At 51.1% G+C, this 21345-nt stretch overlaps 1 protein-coding gene across 1 annotated transcript; it reads left to right on the top strand.

The window, feature by feature from the left end:
• Positions 1–2916: 2916 nt before the first annotated feature.
• On the top strand, positions 2917–12717 carry LOC147118970 (uncharacterized). Its single transcript, XM_085984004.1, has 2 exons — positions 2917–2940; positions 11448–12717. Exons 1-2 carry the CDS (start codon positions 2917–2919, stop codon positions 12714–12716), a joined length of 1293 nt encoding a protein of 430 aa, XP_085840130.1. The 3' UTR covers position 12717.
• The last annotated feature ends 8628 nt before the right edge of the window (positions 12718–21345 follow it).

Raw genomic sequence — 21345 nt, 5'->3', positions numbered from 1 at the left:
TGCAGCAGCAACACATCACCTGATCTCCCATTCTATGTAATTAATTAAATTTATTAATATTATTTTTAAATACCCTCTGCCCTGATTCTAGATGATGAATATCGCACCTTAGAAACTATAAACCACAGAATTCAAGCTTAAAAAGAGAGAAATACTTACCAACCAATCACTTACCCGCTTTCGGGTGACATCACACTTGGATTACTTTTTACCCCTCTCCTTCCCTCTGACTTCGGAGACTGGAGATTGGTAAACCTACCTGGCCTCCCGCCGACACCCGCGGTCTGAGGCCTTACCTGGGTCTATGAAGCCTTTTTAAGCTTCCTGCTCGCGCCTCCTGCCAACACCCGCGGTCTGAGGCCTTACCTGGGTCTCTGAAGCCTTTTTAAGCTTCCCGCTCGTGCCTCCCGCCGACACCCGCGGTCTGAGGCCTTACCTGGGTCTCTGAAGCCTTTTTAAGCTTCCCGCTCGCGCCTCCCACCGACACCCCAGAATCCACCTCCCTTGACAGTCTCACATTGGAAATTGTTGGGTCCTCCTAGGCTCAGAAGTCCTGGGGGTTAAACCCAGCAGCTTCTCCTCCATCTCCACTCCAGCTCAAACTGATGCAACAAAAAGGCCTACACAGGCAGCCAGGGACCTACCTTCCGTCAGCCTGCAATAAAACTCTTCCCCACAGCCACTGACTAATGGCGGCTGCAGCACCCACAATTCCTCGCGCCCCAGAAACCGCACTATCCAACGCGCTGATTTCCCCGCTGAGAGTGCGCATGCTCCCTGGGGCCGCGGGCCATTCTGGGAGCCTGGCTCCTGTACTTTCTCCCGAGTCGGGCTCGGTGGAAAAGACTGAAGAAACCGGGAAGTGGCGGCTCGGATGGGGGAGGCGCTGCACCCCGGGTTAACTGGTGCCGGGGCTCTGGCCACACGTCCGCCGGGCCCGGCCACTCTGATTCTGATTGAGTTTTTGATGAGGTAACAGAGAGGGTTGATGAGGGCAATGCGGTTAACGTGGTGTACATGGATTTCCAAAAGGCGTTTGACAAAGTGCCACATAATAGGCTTGCCAGCAAAGTTGAAGCCCATGGAATAAAAGGGACAGTGGCAGCATGGATACGAAATTGGCAAAGTGACAGAAAACAGAGAATAGTGGTGAATGGCTGTTTTTCGGACTGGAGGAGGGTACACAGTGGTATTCCCCAGGGGTCGGTACTAGGACCACTGCTTTTCATGATATATATATTAATGACTTAGACTTGGGTGCACAGGGCATAATTTCAAAATTTGCAGATGACACAAAACTTGGAAGTAGTGAACAGTGAGGAGGATAGTGATAGGCTTCAAGAAGACATAGACAGGCTGGTGGAATGGGCGGACACGTGGCAGATGAAATTTAACGCCGAAAAGTGCGAAGTGGTACATTTTGGTAGGAAGAACGAGGAGAAGCAATATAAACTAAAGAGTACAATCCTAAAGTGGGTGCATGAACAGAGACCTGGGGGTATGTGTGCACAAATCATTGAAGGTGGCAGGGCAGGTTGAGAAAGTGGTTAAAAAAGCATACGGGATCCTGGGCTTTATAAATAGAGGCATAGAGTCCAAAAGCAAGGAAGTTATGATGAACCTTTATAAAACACTGGTTCGGCCTCAACTGGAGTATTGTGTCCAATTCTGGGCACCGCACTTTATGAAGGATGTGAAGGTCTTAGAGAGGGTGCAGAAAAGATTGACAAGAATGGTTCCAGTGATAAGAGATGAGGGACTTCAGTTACGTGGATAGACTGGAGAAGCTGGGGTTGTTCTCCTTAGAGCAGAGAAGTTTGGGAGGAGATTTGATGGAGGTGTTCAAAATCATGAGAGGTCTAGACAGAGTTCCCATTGGCGGAAGGGTCGAGAACCAGAGGACACAGATTTAAGGGGATTGGCAGAGGAACCAAAGGCGACATGAGGAAGAACTTTTTTTGCAGCGAGTGGTTAGGATCTGGAATGCACTGCCTGAAAGGGTGGTGGAGGCAGATTCAATCACGGCTTTCAAAAGGGAATTGGATAAGTACCTAAAGTAAAGAAATGTGCAGGGTTACGGGGAAAGGGCGGGGAGTGGGACTCGCTGAAGTGGTCTTGCACAGAGCCGGCACAGGCTCGACGGGCCGAATGGCCTCCTTCTGTGCTGTAACCATTGTATGATTCTATAAAATATTAGAAAGTTTGTTCCACAGAAGCACGAGGTTTATCTGCTTTTATTGATGAATTTAAAAAGTCTACATTACAACCTGAGCCAGTGTGTTGTAAGACAAAGAGCCTTGTGTCCAATAAGGGGAATAAAGGCCCACAGCCACCCCGGGCCCTGAACAAGGAACTGGAGAAACTCGCTGCCCTGCGGCTCAGACAATCAGCCGGCGCTAGTCCCGCCCCTCGGGCTCCCCGATTGGTTGGAGGACCCGCCGCCGGTTCGCTCCTCCGGACCCGCCGCCGGCTCGCTCCTCCAGCCCCGCCCCACTCGCTCCCTATTGGTTGGAAGCTCCCGTCAATCAGGCCGTGTGCCCGGCTCACGTGTCCCCGAGGAGATCACGTGTTGTGTCCAACTGACGCCGCTCGGTCCGGGGCCTCGCGGACTCTCAGGTTTTTCTATTTCACTTCATTCTCTCCCGATCCACCCCTCCCCCCCGACCCCGCGCGATTCTCCACCCAATCGGAGCGGAGAAAACTCACTTTGCGTCACCGATCGCGACTCTGTAACCGACACCAAGGCCTTTCCCCGGAATGCCCCTCGCCGACTCCGTCCGCCAGGATCCGAGTGCGCAGGCGCAGCTCTGAGTGGGGGAGGGAGTTTGTCTCCTCTGGGCATGCGCGGTTATTAACCTTGGTGACCGGGAGGGGGCGCTGTGTCGGACTCGGCCCAAACCGCCGTCCCGTGTGCGTATGCGCGGACTCTCGCTGTCCCCAGTAGGAGCAGGAGTGGCCATTCGGCCCTTCGAGCCTTTTCCACCATTCAATGTCATCGCTGATCATCACCTCAACTCCATTCACTGGCCCTATCCCCACATCCCTTGATTCCCTTACCAGTTACATAGATAGATAGGAGCAGGAGCCTGCTCCGCCATTCAATGAGATCATGGCTGATCATCCAAATTCAGTACCCTGTCCCTGCTTTCTCCCCATATCCCTTGATCCCTTTAGCCTTAAGAAATATATCTAACTCCTTCTTGAATATATTTAATGAATTGGCCTCAACTGCCTTTTGTGGTAGAGAATTCCATAGGTTCACCACTCTCTGGGTGAAGAAATTCCTCCTCATCTCTGTCCTAAATGGCTTACCCCTTATCCTTAGACTGTGACCCCTGGTTCTGGACTCCCCGCCATCGGGAACATCCTTCCTGCATCTGGTCTGTCTAGTCCTGTTAGAATTTTATAAGTTTCAATGAGATCCCCTCTCATTCTTTTAAACTCCAGCGAGTATAAGCCCAATCGACCCAATCTCTTCTCATACTTCATTCCTGCCATCCCAGGTATCAGTCTGGTGAATCTTCGCTGCACTCCCTCCATGGCAAGAACATCCTCTAGATCATTTATATATATTGTGAATAGCTGGGGTCCAAGGACCGATCCCTGCGGTACCCCACTAGTCACTGCCTGCCACTCGGAAAAAGAGCCGTTTAGTCCAACTCTTTACTTCCTGTCTGCCAACCAGTTCTCTATCCAAGTCAATACCTTGCCCCCAATCCCATGTGCCTTAACTTTACACACTAATCTCTTATGCGGGACCTTATCAAAAGCCTTCTGAAAGTCCAAATACACCACATCCGCTGGTTCTCCCTTATCTATTCTACCAGTTACATCCTCAAAAAATTCCAGTAGATTAGTCACGCACGATTTACCTTTTGTAAATCCATGTTGACTTTGTCCGATCCTGTCACTGTTTTCCAAGTGTTCTGCTATTACATCTTTTATAATGGACTCTAGCATTTTCCCCACTACCGATGTCAGGCTTACCGGTCTATAATTCCCTGTTTTCTCTCTACCACCTGACAGTCCCGCCATCCCGGGAATCAATCTCGTTGAACCTTTGTTGCACTCCCTCTGTGGCAAGTATATCCTTCCTTAGGTAAGGAGACCAAAATTGTAGACAGTACTCCAGGTGTGGTCTCACCAAGGCCCTATATAATTGGAGTAAGACTTCTTTACTCCTGTACTCAAATCCTCTTGTAATGTCAATCAACCATTAGCTAGAAGAGGTCGCTGGTGAGACCAGTGAAGAAAGAAAGACTTGCATTTATATAGCGCCTTTCACCACCACCGGACGACCCAAAGCGCTTTACAGCCAATGAAGCACTTTTGAAGTGTAGTCACTGTTGTAATGTAAGAAACACAGCAGTCAATTAGTGCACAGCAAGCTCCCACAAACAGCAATGTGATAATGACCAGATAATCTATCTTTTTATGTTGATTGAGAGATAAACATTGGCTCAGAGACTGGGGATAACTGCCCTGCTCTTTCCCACATTACAACAGTGACTACTTCATTGTAGTACTTCATTGGCTGTAAAGCACTTCAAGACATCTGCTGGTCATGAAAGCACTATATAAATGCAAGTCTTTCTTTCTTGAAATAATGCCACGGGATCTTTTACATCCACCTGAGAGAGCAGACGGGGCCTCAGTTTAACGTCTCATCCAAAAGACGGCACCTCCGACAGTGCAGCACTCCCTCAGCACTGCACTGGAGTGTCAGCCTAGCTTTATGTGCTCAAGTTTCTGGAGTGGGATTTGAACCCACAACCTTCTGACTCAGAGGCGAGTGTGCTACCAACTTTTTTTAAATTTTTTAAAATTATACTTTATTGAACATTAAGAACATTTACAACATCGTGATCATTTCATTGTATGATACAAATCAATTCCACCGCCCTGCACAGCCATTCCGCCACCACATTTTAACATCAAAACCTGAAGTTTAATTTGTCACCTGTAACATATATTAATCGATTGTACTTTAAAAATTGGTTGTAAAATACTGTCCTTAAATTCCTTTCTGAATAAAACATCCACAGAGCCTTATAATGGTCTTTTAGCTTATATTTAAAATACTCTTTTAGATTGATTCTCCTCCCCTTAAAAAACAGAGCATTCCTTCTTTGCACAATCACGAATCTAGCCAAACTGAACATTAAATTAATTGCCGCTCCGCTAGACTCTGGCAGACTCTCCTGCAATCCCCATCTCAAAATTGAGTCCCACGGGATTCCCATTCTCGCTGTTCGGTCCCCACCCAGCAAAAAAGCTTCACACAACTGTCGAACATAGTACTTAAAGTCATTTAACTGCGGACATAACACCAGTAAATGGGACAGAGTCTCATCCTGTGTCCCAAACATTGGGCAAGTTGCCGCCTCCACACGTCCAATCTTGCACAAGACCGTCATGGTAAACATCCAGTTATGAGCCAATTTGAAATCCAGTTCAATCCATTCTGGGCATTTAAAATTCGCCCACACTCCCTTCCAAATCCTGTTGAAGTCCAGCTGTGGGTATACACTCTGCCAAAACTCCTGACCAGCAGGTGTCTTGAATCTCCATTCTCTGAATACCTCATAGAAATCTCAAGTATTACAGTTGTCAAATTGGACCAACTCTCCCCCTTTCTCCAGTACAAAGCTTGGAAAAGCAGGACGCATTTTACATCCTTTGGAGATTTCCGCATTTATTTCTTCCATCCAATCCTGTGGCATTGCCCTCACAATCTTCTCATACATGATTCCTATTGCTTTTCCTTCTACCTCCTGATCCTCCTCCCACACCATGTCCCTCACTATCGCTTCCGGCAACCAACCTGGAATCACCTTGTATAATACATCTTTCACCGATATAATCCCAGCTTTTATAAAAGCTTGATTAAATAAAACCTCTCCTTCGATGTTGACCCACCTGTTCAAAAATAAGGGCTGTTCTAAAAATTCCTCAGCCCCATTGGGCATAAACTGCACACTTTTTAAAAATTGAGCCCAAGTCTCGACAACCCCCTTATAAAACCTAGGGAGAAGCTTAATCGATTTCAAAAACATATTATTGTATTCCATATACAATATCCCCTGCCCTCCTATCCCACTTCGTTTAAAAAAATGCTCAAAACAACTCTTCCAAAAACTTGAATTTGACTTCTGAAGAAATCTCTTCACCCATTTGATTCTAAAGGATTTTTTCTTCAAATCAATATCTGGGAAGTTGAGTCCTCCCTGATTTCTCCGTCCAATGATGGTATTGTAGGCCACCAAGGCTGGTTTCCCTTCCCATAAAAACCTCACACAAGCCTCTCGGATGGACCTTTCTGCCCACTCAGGAATATCCTCCACCGTCAATAAGTACCATAGCTTAGATAGCAGGAGAGCAGACACCACTGTCGCTCTTCCTTGCACTTTCAACCACCTTCTTTCCCATCTTCCCAAAATCTTTTTAATTTTCATAACCTTCGGTTCCCAATTTAATCGATCCACTTCTTCCCTGTCTTTCTTGCACCCCATATGCACCCCCAGAACTTCCAAAACCTCCACCACCTTAAAGGGACATTCCCCCAACCATTCCCCCCTACCCCTCCCTGCAACCAGGCATTGGGACTTACTATAATTCACTCTGGCACCTGAAGCTCTACAATATTCCTCCACTACACCCATAGCTTTCCTCACTGACTCCCCATTTCTCAATGTTAAGGTTGTGTCATCTGCATATTGGTGTATCACCGACACCAGCCCGGAACTGGGTACCACAATCCCAACTACACCTTGTTTCTTTCGCATCATGTAACCTAATGGTTCTGCTACCAATGTGTACAGCAATGGGGACAGGGGACAACCCTGTCTCACTGATCTCTGTATCGGAAAATACTTAGATAAAAAACCATTACATTTAACACAGCTAAATATGTTTGAATAAAAAATCCTTATCCACTGAATGAAATTTTCCTTGAAACCAAATGCTTCCAAAACCTTCAATAAAAACTCATGAGAGACCCTATCAAAGGCTTTCTCTTGATCTATCTTTAATACATAAGCCTCTCTTCCATGAGCTCTATCGCATCTCAGATTGAGACCACAGAGTCTGCGATGTCCCGGCCTATGACTCCATAGGACTGAGAGGGCCAAACTATCTCCGGTAACACCTCCTTCAAACGATTTGCCATAACCCTCGCCAAGATCTTATAATCCACATTTAATAGTGTGATGGGCCTCCAATTCTTCAGATCCCGTCTCTCCCCTTTATTTTTATAAGCTAAGCTTATGATACCTCTCCTCATAGATGGGACCAGGCGTCCCTCAATTTTAATTTCCTTAAAAACTTCTAAGAGCAATGGGCTTAAAATCTCGAAAAATTCCTTATAAAATTCTGCACTTAGTCCATCGGACCCTGGGCTTTTCCCCCCCTTCATTCCACTTATTGCTATTTTTATTTCTGCTAATCCTACTTCTTTATCACACATGCTTCTCTCATCCTCCTTTAAACCCTTTTCAATAAAAGCAGTAACCTTCTCCATCTCCAAATTGGAAATGTCTTCTTTTGTATATAGCTCTTGATAAAAGCTGCTAGCCGCCTCCAAAATCTCCTCACTTTCATGAATGATCTTCTCCCCAACCTTCAACTCCTCAATTAATGATAATCTCTGTCACAGCTTCTCTTGCTCTAGAAAATATCTAGTGCATCTTTCACCCTCCAATGCATCTCTAGCCTTTGCATGGAGAATGGCCCCCTTGCATTTTTCAGCTTGCAATAATTCCCACTCTTCCTTTAACACCCGGAACTTAATCTCAGCTCCCTTATCCCCTCCGTCAACTGCTTTACAGACATCCGTAAACCTTTTGTTTATATTCTCTTCTCGATGCCGGTTAGCTGCCGCCCTCTTTTTCCCATAACGTACCGAAAAAACTTTTACCTCATATTTGAAATTGTCCCACCAAACTCTTCTTTCTTTCAAGAACAAAAGTTCCTTCCGAGCATTCTTTATTATATTTATAATCCCTTCTTTATAAGCACTTTCCTTCAGGTATTGATTGTTTAAAATCCACACCCCTGAACCGATCTTAACTCTGCTGTTCCTAATTCTAAGAACCAAAGCCGAGTGATCACTAAAAAATACTTTTTTATAATAAATCTCCATCACCTCAGAACTTAACCCTTCCCGCATTAACACAAAATCTTTTCGGCTCTGTTTTAAAACATCACCCACCCAACCTGATCTGGAGAACTCCCTTTTTATGGGGTTCCGGTCCCTCCATATGTCTCTCAAATTTAAATTTGCCATCATTTTTATAATCATCCCTCTGGAGTTATCCTTTTTAAAGGTCATCTGGGCTGAAATGTCCATCCAAGATAAAAATACATTAAAATCCCCCACTATACAAGGATTTTCCACCTCTGCCACTTCAGTGAATAACCCCCGAAAAAACTCGCGACGCTTGCAATGGTCGTTCGGTGCATAGATATTAAAAAGATCACAATTAAATCCCTCCAATTTTACTCTTAGCCGTAAAAATCTCCCCTCAGTGTCCTTGTCCACCAAGGCAACGTTCTCTTCTATGGACGGACTCACCAAAACAGCCACCCCTCTACGGTTATTGTTTGCACAACTTGCAAACACCTCTCCCTTCCAAACCTTCTGAACTCTTTCTAGGATATCCTCATCCCAAAAGGTTTCTTGCAGACACAACAAGTCCGTGCCTTTAAAACCCTGCAACAACTGCTGCAATTTCTTCTCACCCCTCAGTCCGTTCACATTAATCGAGACCAATGTAATCATGGCTCCAAAGAAGGGAAGTATGCCTGATAATCTCCCCATCATTTAATCTCTGGCCCTTCCCTCCTCTCATGCTCCTTCTCAACTTTTCGGGCAGCTGTTGCTTTTTCCTGCAGCCTCCGGCTCTTTTTCCCCTCCTGTTTGACCCCTCCCTGCTGTTTCAGCCTCTTCCTTGCCTTAAGTTTGGACCCAGGAGCTGCCCTTTCTCCCTCCTTCTGCCCCTCACTAACCTTTCCCTTTCCACATGATGCCACCCCATCCCCGACTTCCATGTCTCTGTCCCCCTCTAATTCCTCGCACTCAAGCTCTTCTGCAACCCCCTGTGCCTGCTCCCCGTCAGATACATAATCCTGCTCCCCGTCAGATACTTCATCTCCCATAGAGAGTCTTCCTGCTATCGCAGTTTCTCCCACTGTGCCGCCCCCTTCGACCACGTCTCTACCTCTGACCCTTGCACCTTGTTCCCTCACTCCATGGGACAATGGCGCACCTAAATTGTTCCCTTCTGACGTCTCTATCTCGACGATCCCATTCTGCTGTCCCTTTAAGGCTCCTGCCTCTTGCACCCTCTCCCCGCCCTGCCCCCTCCCGCTCACCAAAATATCCGACTCCCCGCCTTTCCCCGGAGCACTCACTTCCACCACACACCCCGCTCCTGCCTCCTCTCCCCCCGCAGACACCAGACTCCCCAGGGGGAGCTGAACTGCACTAAGGCTCGAGTCTGCACTCGACCCTTGCTGCCCGCTGCTGTCTTTGTTCCCCTCCATAGCACTCGCTGTGTTTTCCGCCATCTCCATCTCGATCTCCGCTCCGCCAACCTCTGCCTCTTCCTGTGCTCCTTTTTCCTTCATTTTACCGGCTGTGTCCTCCGACTGCACCACACCTCCGGCCGTTCCACACTCCTCTCCTGCTCCTTCTCCCATCTCCTCATCACTCATTTCGCTCCTTTCTGCCACACACTCACAGCAGGCGGGGCCTTTACAACACACCCCACAGCTCTCCGCCTTGCAGCTCCGCGCGATATGTCCCGACTCACCGCAATTGTAACAATACAAATCAGGACAGTTTCTTATGAGATGATCATGTCCCAGACAATAGTAACACACCTTTACTTGGTTATCGTGCAGCACACGAAAGTACTGTACTCCTTCCAGTGTCTCGAACTTCATACTGTACGGCAAAGACCTCACCCCCTCTGGGAACCGCACCTTTACATACCTGGTTCCGTCTGCTACCCGTGTTCCCGGATAGTACCTCCTCTTTATTTCGGAACAGATTTTAATGTCCCACGACTCCAACTTTTTGCTCAGCACTTCGTCCTCGATGTACACAGGCAAGTTCAAAAATGAAACCACCACCTCCTCTGAATATAGCAGAGTCACCTCCAAAAATTTCTCCCCAACTTTCAGACTGAGCAGCAGTTTTTCCACCTCCTCACGGCCACTGACCGTCACCTCAAATCCCACATTTGGTTTTGGTCGGCAGGCAAAATAGCTTCTCTCACCACAGTCCACATGAACCGCCTGGATTATATCCCAGGCTCGAATCTTCTTATCTTCACATTGCACCACCACCGTATTTTCTTTACCAAACTTCCTGAGGTCCCGTCCCAAATCTTTGGGCCTTTTTTTCCCCCTTCCCACCACAGTTTCTTCCCTAATAAAATTCCTCTCGGGAATATTGTCCTCTGAGGGGCCCGGCACTCCGGCTGTTTTTTGTGGGCCAAAAAGGCCCTAAAACCTGAAAACCACACCCCAAAACCCTCCACCAACTTTTTACAAAATTTCCTCCAACACCCAGCTGCAATTAGGCAACCAGTCACACCTGGCTCACTCCTAGCCCCTCCCACCGAGAGAGTGCTGCCCACTGAGTCACTGGCTGACACTAAAGAATAAGCAGTTCTGACGAAAGGCCAGCGACCTGAAACGTTAACTCTGTTTCTGTCTCCACAGATGCTGCCTGACCTGCTGAGTATTTCCGGCATTTTCTGTTTTTATTAAAGAAACGAGGGAGTGATTGCTGACAGGAAGAATGTTGGGTCATCCTGCGCATGCGCACCTCCCTGGTGACTGAGGCGAAACACCAACCCGCCCCCACCTGAGCCGCGCTCACGTACCAGATGTTGCGGCTCCGCATGCGCGCCTGATGTTCCAACCGCGGGGTTTTCTGTGCTGAGCATGCGCGTTGCGGACCGATCGGGACGGGCGATTGTGGAGCAGGAGGGAGAGCGCGGGGGCCATGAGCACATGCGCGGGACTCAGAGTCAACAGAGCACTTTCTGGAGCGCTGGGGCTTGTGGGTATTACAGCCGCCATTACTGCTGATCCTTTCAACCAAACTGTGCAGCAGCTGGGGCCTTAAAATCAGCTTCACTGCCCCTGGGTTCAGAAAGAGGAAAATTAAACAACAGTTTGCCTCTGATCCTTTTCTGATCTCAATTTACAGGGTTATAGAAGTGGAGCAGTTACAGGCGGGAAGCTCAGACCAAACATCACGTCAAGCTCTGACAGAGTCACTCGATTCATCCGGACCTGAATATCATCAGCCTTTGCACATGGAAGGAGAAAGCAGCGATCGCAGCGATGACAAACCGCACACGTGTTCAGTGTGTGGACGCGGATTCAGCCGATCGCCTGACCTGGTGAGACACGTGCACCGTCACACCGGGGAGAAACTGGGTAAAGGTGGGGACGGCGGGAAGGGATTCAGTTCCCCGTCTGCATTGGAAGTTCAACGGCGCAGTCACACCAGGGACAGTCTGTTCACCTGCTCCGTGTGTGGAAAGGGATTTGTTTGTTCATCCCACCTGCAAACACACCAGCGAGTTCACACTGGGGAGAGACCATTTCAGTGTCCTAACTGTAGGAAGAGCTTTAAAAGCCCCCAGGATCTGAAGGGACACCAGCTTGTTCACACTGACGAGAGACCATTTCAATGTCCTGACTGTGGGAAGAGCTTTAAAAGCCCCAGGGATCTGAAGCAACACCAGCTTGTTCACACTGGGGAAAGACCATTTCAGTGTCCTAACTGTGGGAAGAGCTTTAAAAGTCCTGGGGATCTGAAGCAACACCAGCTTGTTCACACTGATGAGAGACCATTTCAATGTTCTGACTGTGGGAAGAGCTTTAAAAGCCCTGGGGAGCTGAAGCAACACCAGCGAGTTCACACTGCGGAGAGGCCATTCACCTGCTCCGTGTGTGGGAAGGGATTCACTCAGTCATCCAACCTGCTGGCACACCAGCGAGTTCACACTGACGTGAGACCCTTTAAATGTTCTGAGTGTGGGAAGAGTTTTAAAATCCCCCGGGAGCTCAAGCAACACCAGCGCCTCCACACTGGGGAGAGAATATTCATCTGCTCTGAATGTGGGAAGGGATTCACTGTGTCATCCCACCTGCTGGTACATCAGCGAGTTCACACTGATGAGAGACCCTTTAAATGTTCTGACTGTGGGAAGAGCTTTAAAAGCTCCGGGGAGCTGAAGCAACACCAACACCTACACACTGGGGAGAGGCGGTTCACCTGCTCCGTGTGTGGGAAGGGATTCACTCAGTCATCCCAGCTGAAGCAACACCAACACCTACACACTGGGGAGAGACCGTTCACCTGCTCTGTGTGTGGGAAGGGATTCGCTCGGTCATCCCACTTGCTGTCACACCAGCTTGTTCACACTGATGAGAGACCCTTTAACTGTCCTGACTGTGGGAAGAGATTTAAAAGCCCCCAGGAGCTGAAGAGACACCAGCTTGTCCACACTGGTGAGAGACCGTTCACCTGCTCTGTGTGTGGGAAGGGATTCACTCAGTCATCCACCCTCCTGTCACACCAGCGAGTTCACACTGACGAGAGACCCTTTAAATGTTCTGACTGTGGGAAGAGCTTTAAAAGCTTGAAGAGCCTTAAGAGTCACCAGCGTGTTCACACTGATCATAGAATCTAACAGCACAGAAGGAGGTGATTTGGCCCATCGTGTCTGTGCCGGCTCTTTGAAAGAGCTGTCCAATTTAGTCCCAAACCCCAGCTTTATCCCCAGAACTCTGCAAACTAGTCCTCTTCAAGGACATGTCCAATTACCGTTTGAAAGTTCCTGTGGAACCTGATTCCAGCATCCTTTCAGATGGTGCGTTCCAGATCTTAACAACCCTCTGTGTGAAAACAATTCTCCTCATTCCCCTCTAGTTCTTTTAGCAACTATTTTAAATCTGTGACCTTTGGTTACCGACCCACTTGCCAGAGTGAACAGTTTCTCCCTACTTGCTCGATCAAAACCCCTCATCATTTTGAACACCTCTATTAGGTCTCCTCTTAACCTTCTCTGCTCTAAGGGGAACAATCCCAGCTTCTCCAATCTCTCCACATAACTGAAGTCCCTCATCCCTGGTACCATCCTGGTCAACCTCCTCTGCACCCTCTCCAAGGCCTTGACATCCTTCCTAAAGTGTGATGCCCAGAATTGTACACAAGACTCCAGCTGAGGCCAAAACCCTGCAGCTGTACAAAACCCTGGTTAGACCACACCTGGAGTACTGTGAGCAGTTCTGGGCACCACACCTTAGGAAGGATATATTGGCCTTGGAGGGAGTGCAGCGTAGGTTTACCAGAATGATACCCGGACTTCAAGGGTTAAGTTACGGGGAGAGATTACACAAATTAGGGTTGTATTCCCTGGAATTTAGAAGGTTAAGGTGTGATCTGATCGAAGTTTTCAGGATATTAAGGGGAACAGATAGGGTAGATAGAGAGAAACTATTTCCGCTGGTTGGGGATTCTAGGACTGGGGGCATAGTCTAAAAATTAGAGCCAGACCTTTCAGGAGTGAAATTAGGAAACACTTCTACACACAAAGGGTGGTAGAAGTTTGGAACTCTCTTCCGCAAATGGCAATTGATGCGAGATCAATTGTTAATTTTAAATCTGAGATTGATAGGTTTTTGTTACCCAAAGGTATTAAGGGATATGGGCCAAAGGCGGGTGTATGGAGTTAGATCGCAGATCAGCCATGATCTCATTGAATGGCGGAACAGGCTCGAGGGGCTGAATGGCCTCCTCCTGTCCTATGTTCCTAACTAGTGATTTGTAAAGGTTTAGTGTAACTTCCTTGTTTTTGTATTCAATGGCCCTATTTACAAAGCCAAGTATCCCATACGCTTTCTGAACCGCCTCACCAACTTGCCGCGGCACTTTCAAAGATTTGTGAATATGGACCCCCAGGTCCCTCTGCTCTTGCACCCCCTCAAAATAGTCCCATTTAGATTATACGGCCTCTCCCTGTTGTTTCTCCCAAAGTGCATCACTTCACACTTATCCTCATTTAATTTCATCTGCCTTGTGTCTGCTCATTTCACAGTCTGTCTCTGTCCTTCTGAAGTCTGCTACTACTATGCTCACTATTTACTACGTTGCCAAGTTTTGTATCATCTGTAAACTTTGAACTTGTACACCTATACCCAAGTCCAGGTCAGTTATATATAATAAGAAAAGCAATGGTCCTAATCCCGACCCCTGGGGTAACCCACTGCATACTTCCCTCCAGTCAGAAAAACATCCCTCAGCACTGCTCACTGCCTCCTCTCCCTTAGCTAATTATACCCAAATTACCATCAGCCCTTTAATTCCCTGTGCTTCTATTTTCTGAGTAAGTCTCTTGTGTGGTATTTTATCAAATGCCTTTTGAAAGTCCATATATACAACATCTACTGCACTACCTTCATCAACCCTCTGTTACTTCATCAAAGAACTCAATCAGGTTAGTCAGACACAATTTACCTTTAACAAATCCATACTGGCTGCCCCTTATTAACCCATGCTTCTCCAAGTGAGAATTAATTTTGTCCTTGACAATGGTCTCTAGTCGTTCACCCATCACTGACATTAGACTGATTGGCCTGTAGTTACCAGGTTTATCCGTCCCCTTTTTTAAACAGGGTGTAACATTTGCAATCCTCCAGTCTTCTGGCACCACTCCCATATATCTGAGGGAGATTGAAAGATTGTGGTCGGAGCTTCTGCTATCTCCACCCTAGCTTCCCTCAGCAATCTAGGATGCATCCCATCTGGACTGAGTGACTTGTTAACTTTGAGTGATGACAACCTATTTAGCACCTCCATTCTATCCATTTTTATCCAATTTCTCTACTCCCCCCTCCTCTACTGTGACATTAACTTCATCCTCTTCTTTTGTGAAGACAGATGCTAAGTACTCATTCAGTACCTCAGCCACGCCCTCTGCCTCCGTATGATGAGCTCCTATTTGGTCCCTAATCGGCCCCACCATTCCTTTAACTATCCTTTTACTTTTGATACGTTTATGAAAGATTTTTGGGTTCCCTTTTACGTTACCCACTAATCTTTTCTCGTATTCTCTCCCTTGTGTCAGCTGTGTCTCAGTGGGTAGCACACTCGCCTCTGAGTCAGAAGGTTGTGGGTTCTAGTCCCACTCCAGGGACTTGAGCACATAAAGCTAGGCTGACACTGCAGTGCATTGCTGAGGGAGTGCTGCACTGTTGGAGGTGCCGTCTTTCTGATGAGACTTTAAACTGAGGCCCTGTCTGCTCTCAGGTGGATGTAAAAGATCCCATGGATCATTTTGAAGAAGAGTAGGGGAGTTATCCCCGGTGTCCTGGCCAACCAACATAACAAAAACAGATAATCTGGTTATTATCACATTGCTGTTGGTGGGAGCTTGCTGAGCACAAATTGGCTGCCGTGTTTCCCACATTACAACAGTGACTCCACTTCAAAAGTACTTCATTGGCTGTAAAGAGCTTTGAGATGTCCAGTGGTTGTGAAAGGCGCTATGGAAATGCAAGTCTTTCTTTCATATATCCTTTTTCAATTTCTCCCACTCTCTGTATTCTCCTGGTTTTTGACCGTATTCTGTACCTGATATTTGTTGTAAACCTCCTTTTTCTGTTTTATTCTAACCTCGATATCCTTTGTCATCGGGAGCTCGAGCTTTGGACGCCCCACCTTTCCTCCTTATGGGAATATGCTTGGTTTGTCCCCGGTGTCAAATTTTGTTTTATAATGTGAAGTGTGTTGTGACATTTTACTACATTAAAGACTTTCTATAAATACAAATCGTTGTTATTGTCTGAAACTAACAAATTCCACAGAGGAAAAATAACAGTATTTTTACTCCCAAATATTAAATATTTTGTTCCACAAAGTTTAACGGCTCGCTCCTCCAGCCCAGCCCCGCTCTTCCTATTGGTCCGGAGCTCCCGTCAGTCACCCGGGCAGTGTGAGCTGAGCATGTGCGGACCTTGGCAGCAGCCGCTGACACATCAGGTGAGAGAGCTCAGGGAGCGGGTTCATGAACCCCGGGGGGACGCGGGCCGCTCACACCCCGAGCTCAGGGAGCGGGTTCATGAACCCCGGGGGGACGCGGGCCGCTCACACCCCGAGCTCAGGGAACGGGTTCATGAACCCCGGGGGGACGCAGGCCGCTCACACCCCGAGCTCAGGGAGCGGGTTCATGAACCCCGGGGGGACGCGGGACGCTCACACCCCGAGCTCAGGGAGCGGGTTCATGAACCCCGGGGGGACGCGGGCCGCTCACACCCCGAGCTCAGGGAGCGGGTTCATGAACCCCGGGGGGACGCGGGCCGCTCACACCCCGAGCTCAGGGAGCGGGCTCATGAACCCCGGGGGGACGCGGGCCGCTCACACCCCGAGCTCAGGGAGCGGGTTCATGAACCCCGGGGGGACGCGGGCCGCTCACACCCCGAGCTCAGGGAACGGGTTCATGAACCCCGGGGGGACGCGGGCCGCTCACACCCCGAGCTCAGGGAACGGGTTCATGAACCCCGGGGGGACGCGGGCCGCTCACACCCCGAGCTCGGGGAGCGGGTTCATGAACCCCGGGGGGACGCGGGCCGCTCACACCCCGAGCTCAGGGAGCGGGTTCATGAACCCCGGGGGGACGCGGGCCGCTCACACCCCGAGCTCAGGGAGCGGGTTCATGAACCCCGGGGGGACGCGGGCCGCTCACACCCCGAGCTCAGGGAGCTGGTTCATGAACCCCGGGGGGACGCGGGCCGCTCACACCCCGAGCTCAGGGAGCGGGTTCATGAACCCCGGGGGGACGCGGGCCGCTCACACCCCGAGCTCAGGGAGCGGGTTCATGAACCCCGGGGGGACGCGGGCCGCTCACACCCCGAGCTCGGGGAGCGGGTTCATGAACCCCGGGGGGACGCGGGCCGCTCACACCCCGAGCTCAGGGAGCGGGTTCATGAACCCCGGGGGGACGCGGGCCGCTCACACCCCGAGCTCAGGGAGCGGGTTCATGAACCCCGGGGGGACGCGGGCCGCTCACACCCCGAGCTCAGGGAGCAGGTTAATGAACCCCGGGATCCCTGATAGCCAGCCAGGAATCTTGTGCTGCTGCTGTGCCAGAGGAGAAGAGAGAGGAGGAGAGGAGAGGTCTCTCTCTCTCTGTCCAGGAGGAGAGACCACATCTGTTGCTGCTGCAGCTACTATTGGGGTGCCAGAGGAGAGACCAGGAGACCAGACCAGAGCTAACAACAAAGGGAAGCCATTCCATCACTGCTTCCCCAACTGGTCTCCATTACAGGAGAGGGAGAGAGGGGAGAAAAACAAACATCCTACACCTGTTCAGAAGGAGGGAGAGCCATTGGAAAACTTCTACAGGTGGGTGTTTCATGGTGCACTCTCATAAAGATTTTGTATTTAAGTGGGGGGGAGGAAAGAAGAAGGAGAAGAAAACATCTAGGGGTGCGTGTGAGTGTGTGTGGCTCTTGTAAAAACTAGGCCACACACACCACTAGCAAACACCCCTCCCTATTGCTTGACCTGGGACAGCTGGAGCTGCCCAGGTGAAGTCATCATTTAATGATCACATCGTTAAGACCTGGTGGTGGACTGAGCCTGGGCATCTCCAGCTTTATTTTCCCAGGTGAAGACATCTTCCCCCACAAGAAGACCATCAATTGAGACTTATTTTTCGGAGAGCGCACCCCTGCGAGCACCCACCCACCATCTTGAGTGGAGACCCAGCCCCTGTGGCCTCCCTCCTTCCCACCCCCCCTTTCTCTCTTTGCCTCTCTCTTTGTCTCTCTCTAAAGAGGCACCTCATATCTATTAATTGCCTGTTGAGCAGAGGGGAGAAGACCCCTCTCCCAATTTAATCAACAAGGGGAGAGGTGTGCCTTTACTTTTTAAAGCTTCCTCTGCTCAGGGAAAACAACCACTGAGGCCATTAAGATCACCAGGCCTGTGACTTGGGGTGGGTGTAGCCCTTTATAATAAGCACCCCACGATGGCGACCACATCATCGCCGGTGACGGGGCCAGCAAGATCATACGCAAGTGTGGCAGCCACGGTCACGGCTGCTCCCGCTGCTTCTGCTGCCCCGTCACCTTTCCACCTTCTCACTATAAAACACGGGGTGAAGAGCTACACTCACCCCAACATGACTATCGAGGCATGCGTGAAGGCCATGGCTGGGGTTGTCGGCCCTTCAGCCATCGTTGCTGCCTCAAAAATGTACGGCAAGGCTGTGTTCTTCCTGGCATCGGAGCGGGCAGTGTCCCTGGCCGTATCCAAGGGGCTCACCGTGCACAGGACCTTCCTGCTGGTGGATCCTCTCGAGGCCACCGCACAGAGGATCCTCTTATCAAACGTCCCGCCCTTTGTTTCGGCTGAGCACTTCCTCCCCCACCTACGTCAACTGGGGGAGGTGAGGTCGGGGATCACACCGATCCCGCTCGGATGCAGGGAGGCCAGCCTCCGGCACGTCTTCTCCTTCCGGTGCCAGCTTTTTGTTCAGCTGGCGCGGGAGGAGGACACCGAGGGCACTTTTATTGTGTGTCACGAGGGGGCTGCCTACCGCGTCTTTTGGACATCGGACGGTGTGCGGTGCCATGCCTGTAAGGAGGTGGGGCATGTACGAAAGAACTGCCCTGCCTCCAAGGCCGCCAGAACATCTGAGGCGGCCAAGGCTGGTGCCGCCACCGTTCCCCCCCCCCGATCCTGTCCACGCGTCCTCAACACCTGATGCGCGGTCGACATCAGAGGCCAACGCCATCACGGCCTCCGGCAGGGGGGAGGGAAAGCGTCCGCATGAAGGGAAGGTGCAGAAGGAGATGAAGCACCTTGGGGCGGGTCCCCTCGGTGAGCACACGGTTATGGACGATCTGGTGGAACTTACGGCCGCATACCTTGCGGTGGTGGTGGCAGAGTTTCAGAGTTTGGGGGGCCTCGTGCCTGGGCCTGTGATCGCAACCGCTGAATTAAGACTGGGCTCGGGCTCGAGGGACCCGAGCAACCCGCTCGACGGGAGGGAGCGGAGGAGGAGGCCTCGGTAGGTGTGGAGGTCTCCCAGCCTTCGTGTCCCTCCATAACAAAAAGGAGGCGAGAGTCCCTGGGAGAGGAGGAGGACCACGAGAGACAGTGTCCCTCCTCGCGGAGGGATTCGTCGCCCGCCATGGGTGCTGCGCCCCCCACCTACCGTTACTGTCATCTGTGTTTGGCAGGAGTTGCCTGTCCCTCGGGAGGGTATGACAGATGAGTCTGTCCCGCCTGCACCTCCTGGGGATGGGGAAGAGACCCTGCGCATGGGGGGGGGCCGCGGATCTACCCGCGGAGGAAATAACACAAGAACCATTACATCTCGCCATGTCGGGCGCCCTGGAGACTGGGGTGGGTGAGGCCAGTGAGGCTGGGCTCACCCAGGACAGTCCGGACCATTCCCAGGCACTGCTTGACGTGGCTGAGGAATGTATTCAAGCTCCCCAGTCCGCTGGGTCGGTGGCTGATGGCGGTGAGGGGGTAGGCCCCCTGACACCGTCTCCGATGCTGTCGCCGGGGGTGTTGGGGGAATTGGGGATAGTGGTCTCCCCGGTTTCCCCGTGCACCCCAGTGCCTGGGGTGGAGGGGGGCCCCGAACTGCCGCCATCTCCTGACCCGGCACCTCCGGAGGAGCCCAGGGAGGAATCCTGTGCCGCCGATCCTGGGGGTGGGATCGGGACAGAGGCGTGGCCGGCTGATGACGACCTCCCGGAGGAGGACGGGGACCCGGCGGAGAGCACCGGGGATGAGTCAGACTCCGTCGCCAGTGAGGCGGCGGATACCTTCGTGTCCCCCTCCGAGTCCCCCCTCATCCCCGTTGTGGAACTCCGGGACTTTCTGGCTGCGTGCCGGGGTCGCCCTGGCAAAATCCGGCTGGCCCTAGACAGATGGTCAGATCTGGCGCTGCTCGTCAGCTCTGTCCGTGCCGCTGTCAAATCCATGGGCACGGACGGGGGCGCGGGGCCGCGCGAGTAGCGTCGGATCAACAAATTCCTCGCTGGGCTGCTGAGGGAGTGGCGGTCGACAAGCGGCCGCTCTCCCTCCTCCCATTAGGTTAAGTAGAGGTTGCACTATGCTCTTGTCATGAAGATAACCATAGCCAGCCTCAACATCAATGGCAGCAGTGAAGCACACCGTAGATTTAATAACTTCTCGGTCCTCCGGGAGGTATGCGGTGTGCTTCCTACAAGAAACCCACACCGTTCCGGAGGACGAGGCCACGTGGCTCCTGGAGTGTCAAGGTTGGGGGTCAGCATGAGTCACTTCTCCAACTATTCCAGCGGGGTGGCTATCTTGCTGGCCCCGCATTTTCAGCCGGAAATCTTGGGGGTCAAGGAGCACGTGCCGGGCCGTTTGCTCCAGGTCACTGTTCACCTGGGGGGCGTGCCGCTCCATCTAGTAAACGTGTACGCCCCCGCGGCCGGTGCGCAGCAAGTGCGCTTCTTTGAAGAAGTGTCCGCTCTTCTGGTCTCCATCAACGTCGGCAAGTGCGTCATCCTCGGGGGGGATTTTAATTGCACCCTCGAGGCGAGGGACCGTTCGGGTCCCCCGTACGGCCTGGTGGCGATGGAGAAGTTGAGAGACCTGGTCGGGTCCTTCGACTTGGTGGACGTCTGGCGAAATCTCCATCCTGACTCCAGCGCCTTCACTTACATGAGGTCTGGAGGAGGAAGGTCCAGAATCGACCGCCTTTACATTTCCCAGGCGTACGTCTTCTGCATTCCGGCGGCTTCCATGCGGCTGGTGCCGTGCACGGACCACCACCTGGTGTGGGCGGAGCTCGTTCCGTTACGCGCACGGCGGGGGTGGTCCGCGTACTGGCATTTTAACAACCTGCCGCTGGAGGACGAGCGGTTCCGGGATTCGTTTTGTCGGTTCTGGCCGACTGGAGAAGGATGCGGGGGGGGTGCTTCCCCTCCTTGAGGCTATGGTGGGATGTGGGCAAGGCTCACATCCGTCTCTTCTGTCAGGAGTACGCGAGGGGGTTGACCAAGAGGCGGGAGGCCCAGGTCGGGTGGTTGGAGAGGGAGGTGCTCGACCTGGAGTCCCGTCTCGGTCAAGTCGTCAATGACCCGTCCCTGCGGAAGGTGTACGAAGAGAAGAAGGGCGCGCTGATGGACCTGCAGCTCGTCGGGTCCCGAGGCGTGTATGTGAAGTCGCGGATCCAGATCCTCCGGGACCTGGACCGCGGCTCCCCCTTCTTCTACTCGCTGGAAAAAAGATGGGGGGTCCGTAAGCAGCTCTTGGGTCTGCTGGCC

Source organism: Somniosus microcephalus, chromosome 4, assembly GCF_052327205.1.
Source record: "Somniosus microcephalus isolate GS21.2 chromosome 4, FLI_Smic_1.0, whole genome shotgun sequence".
Classification (NCBI taxonomy): Eukaryota; Metazoa; Chordata; class Chondrichthyes; order Squaliformes; family Somniosidae; genus Somniosus; species Somniosus microcephalus.
This window is presented reverse-complemented; position numbering and strand designations above follow the sequence as displayed.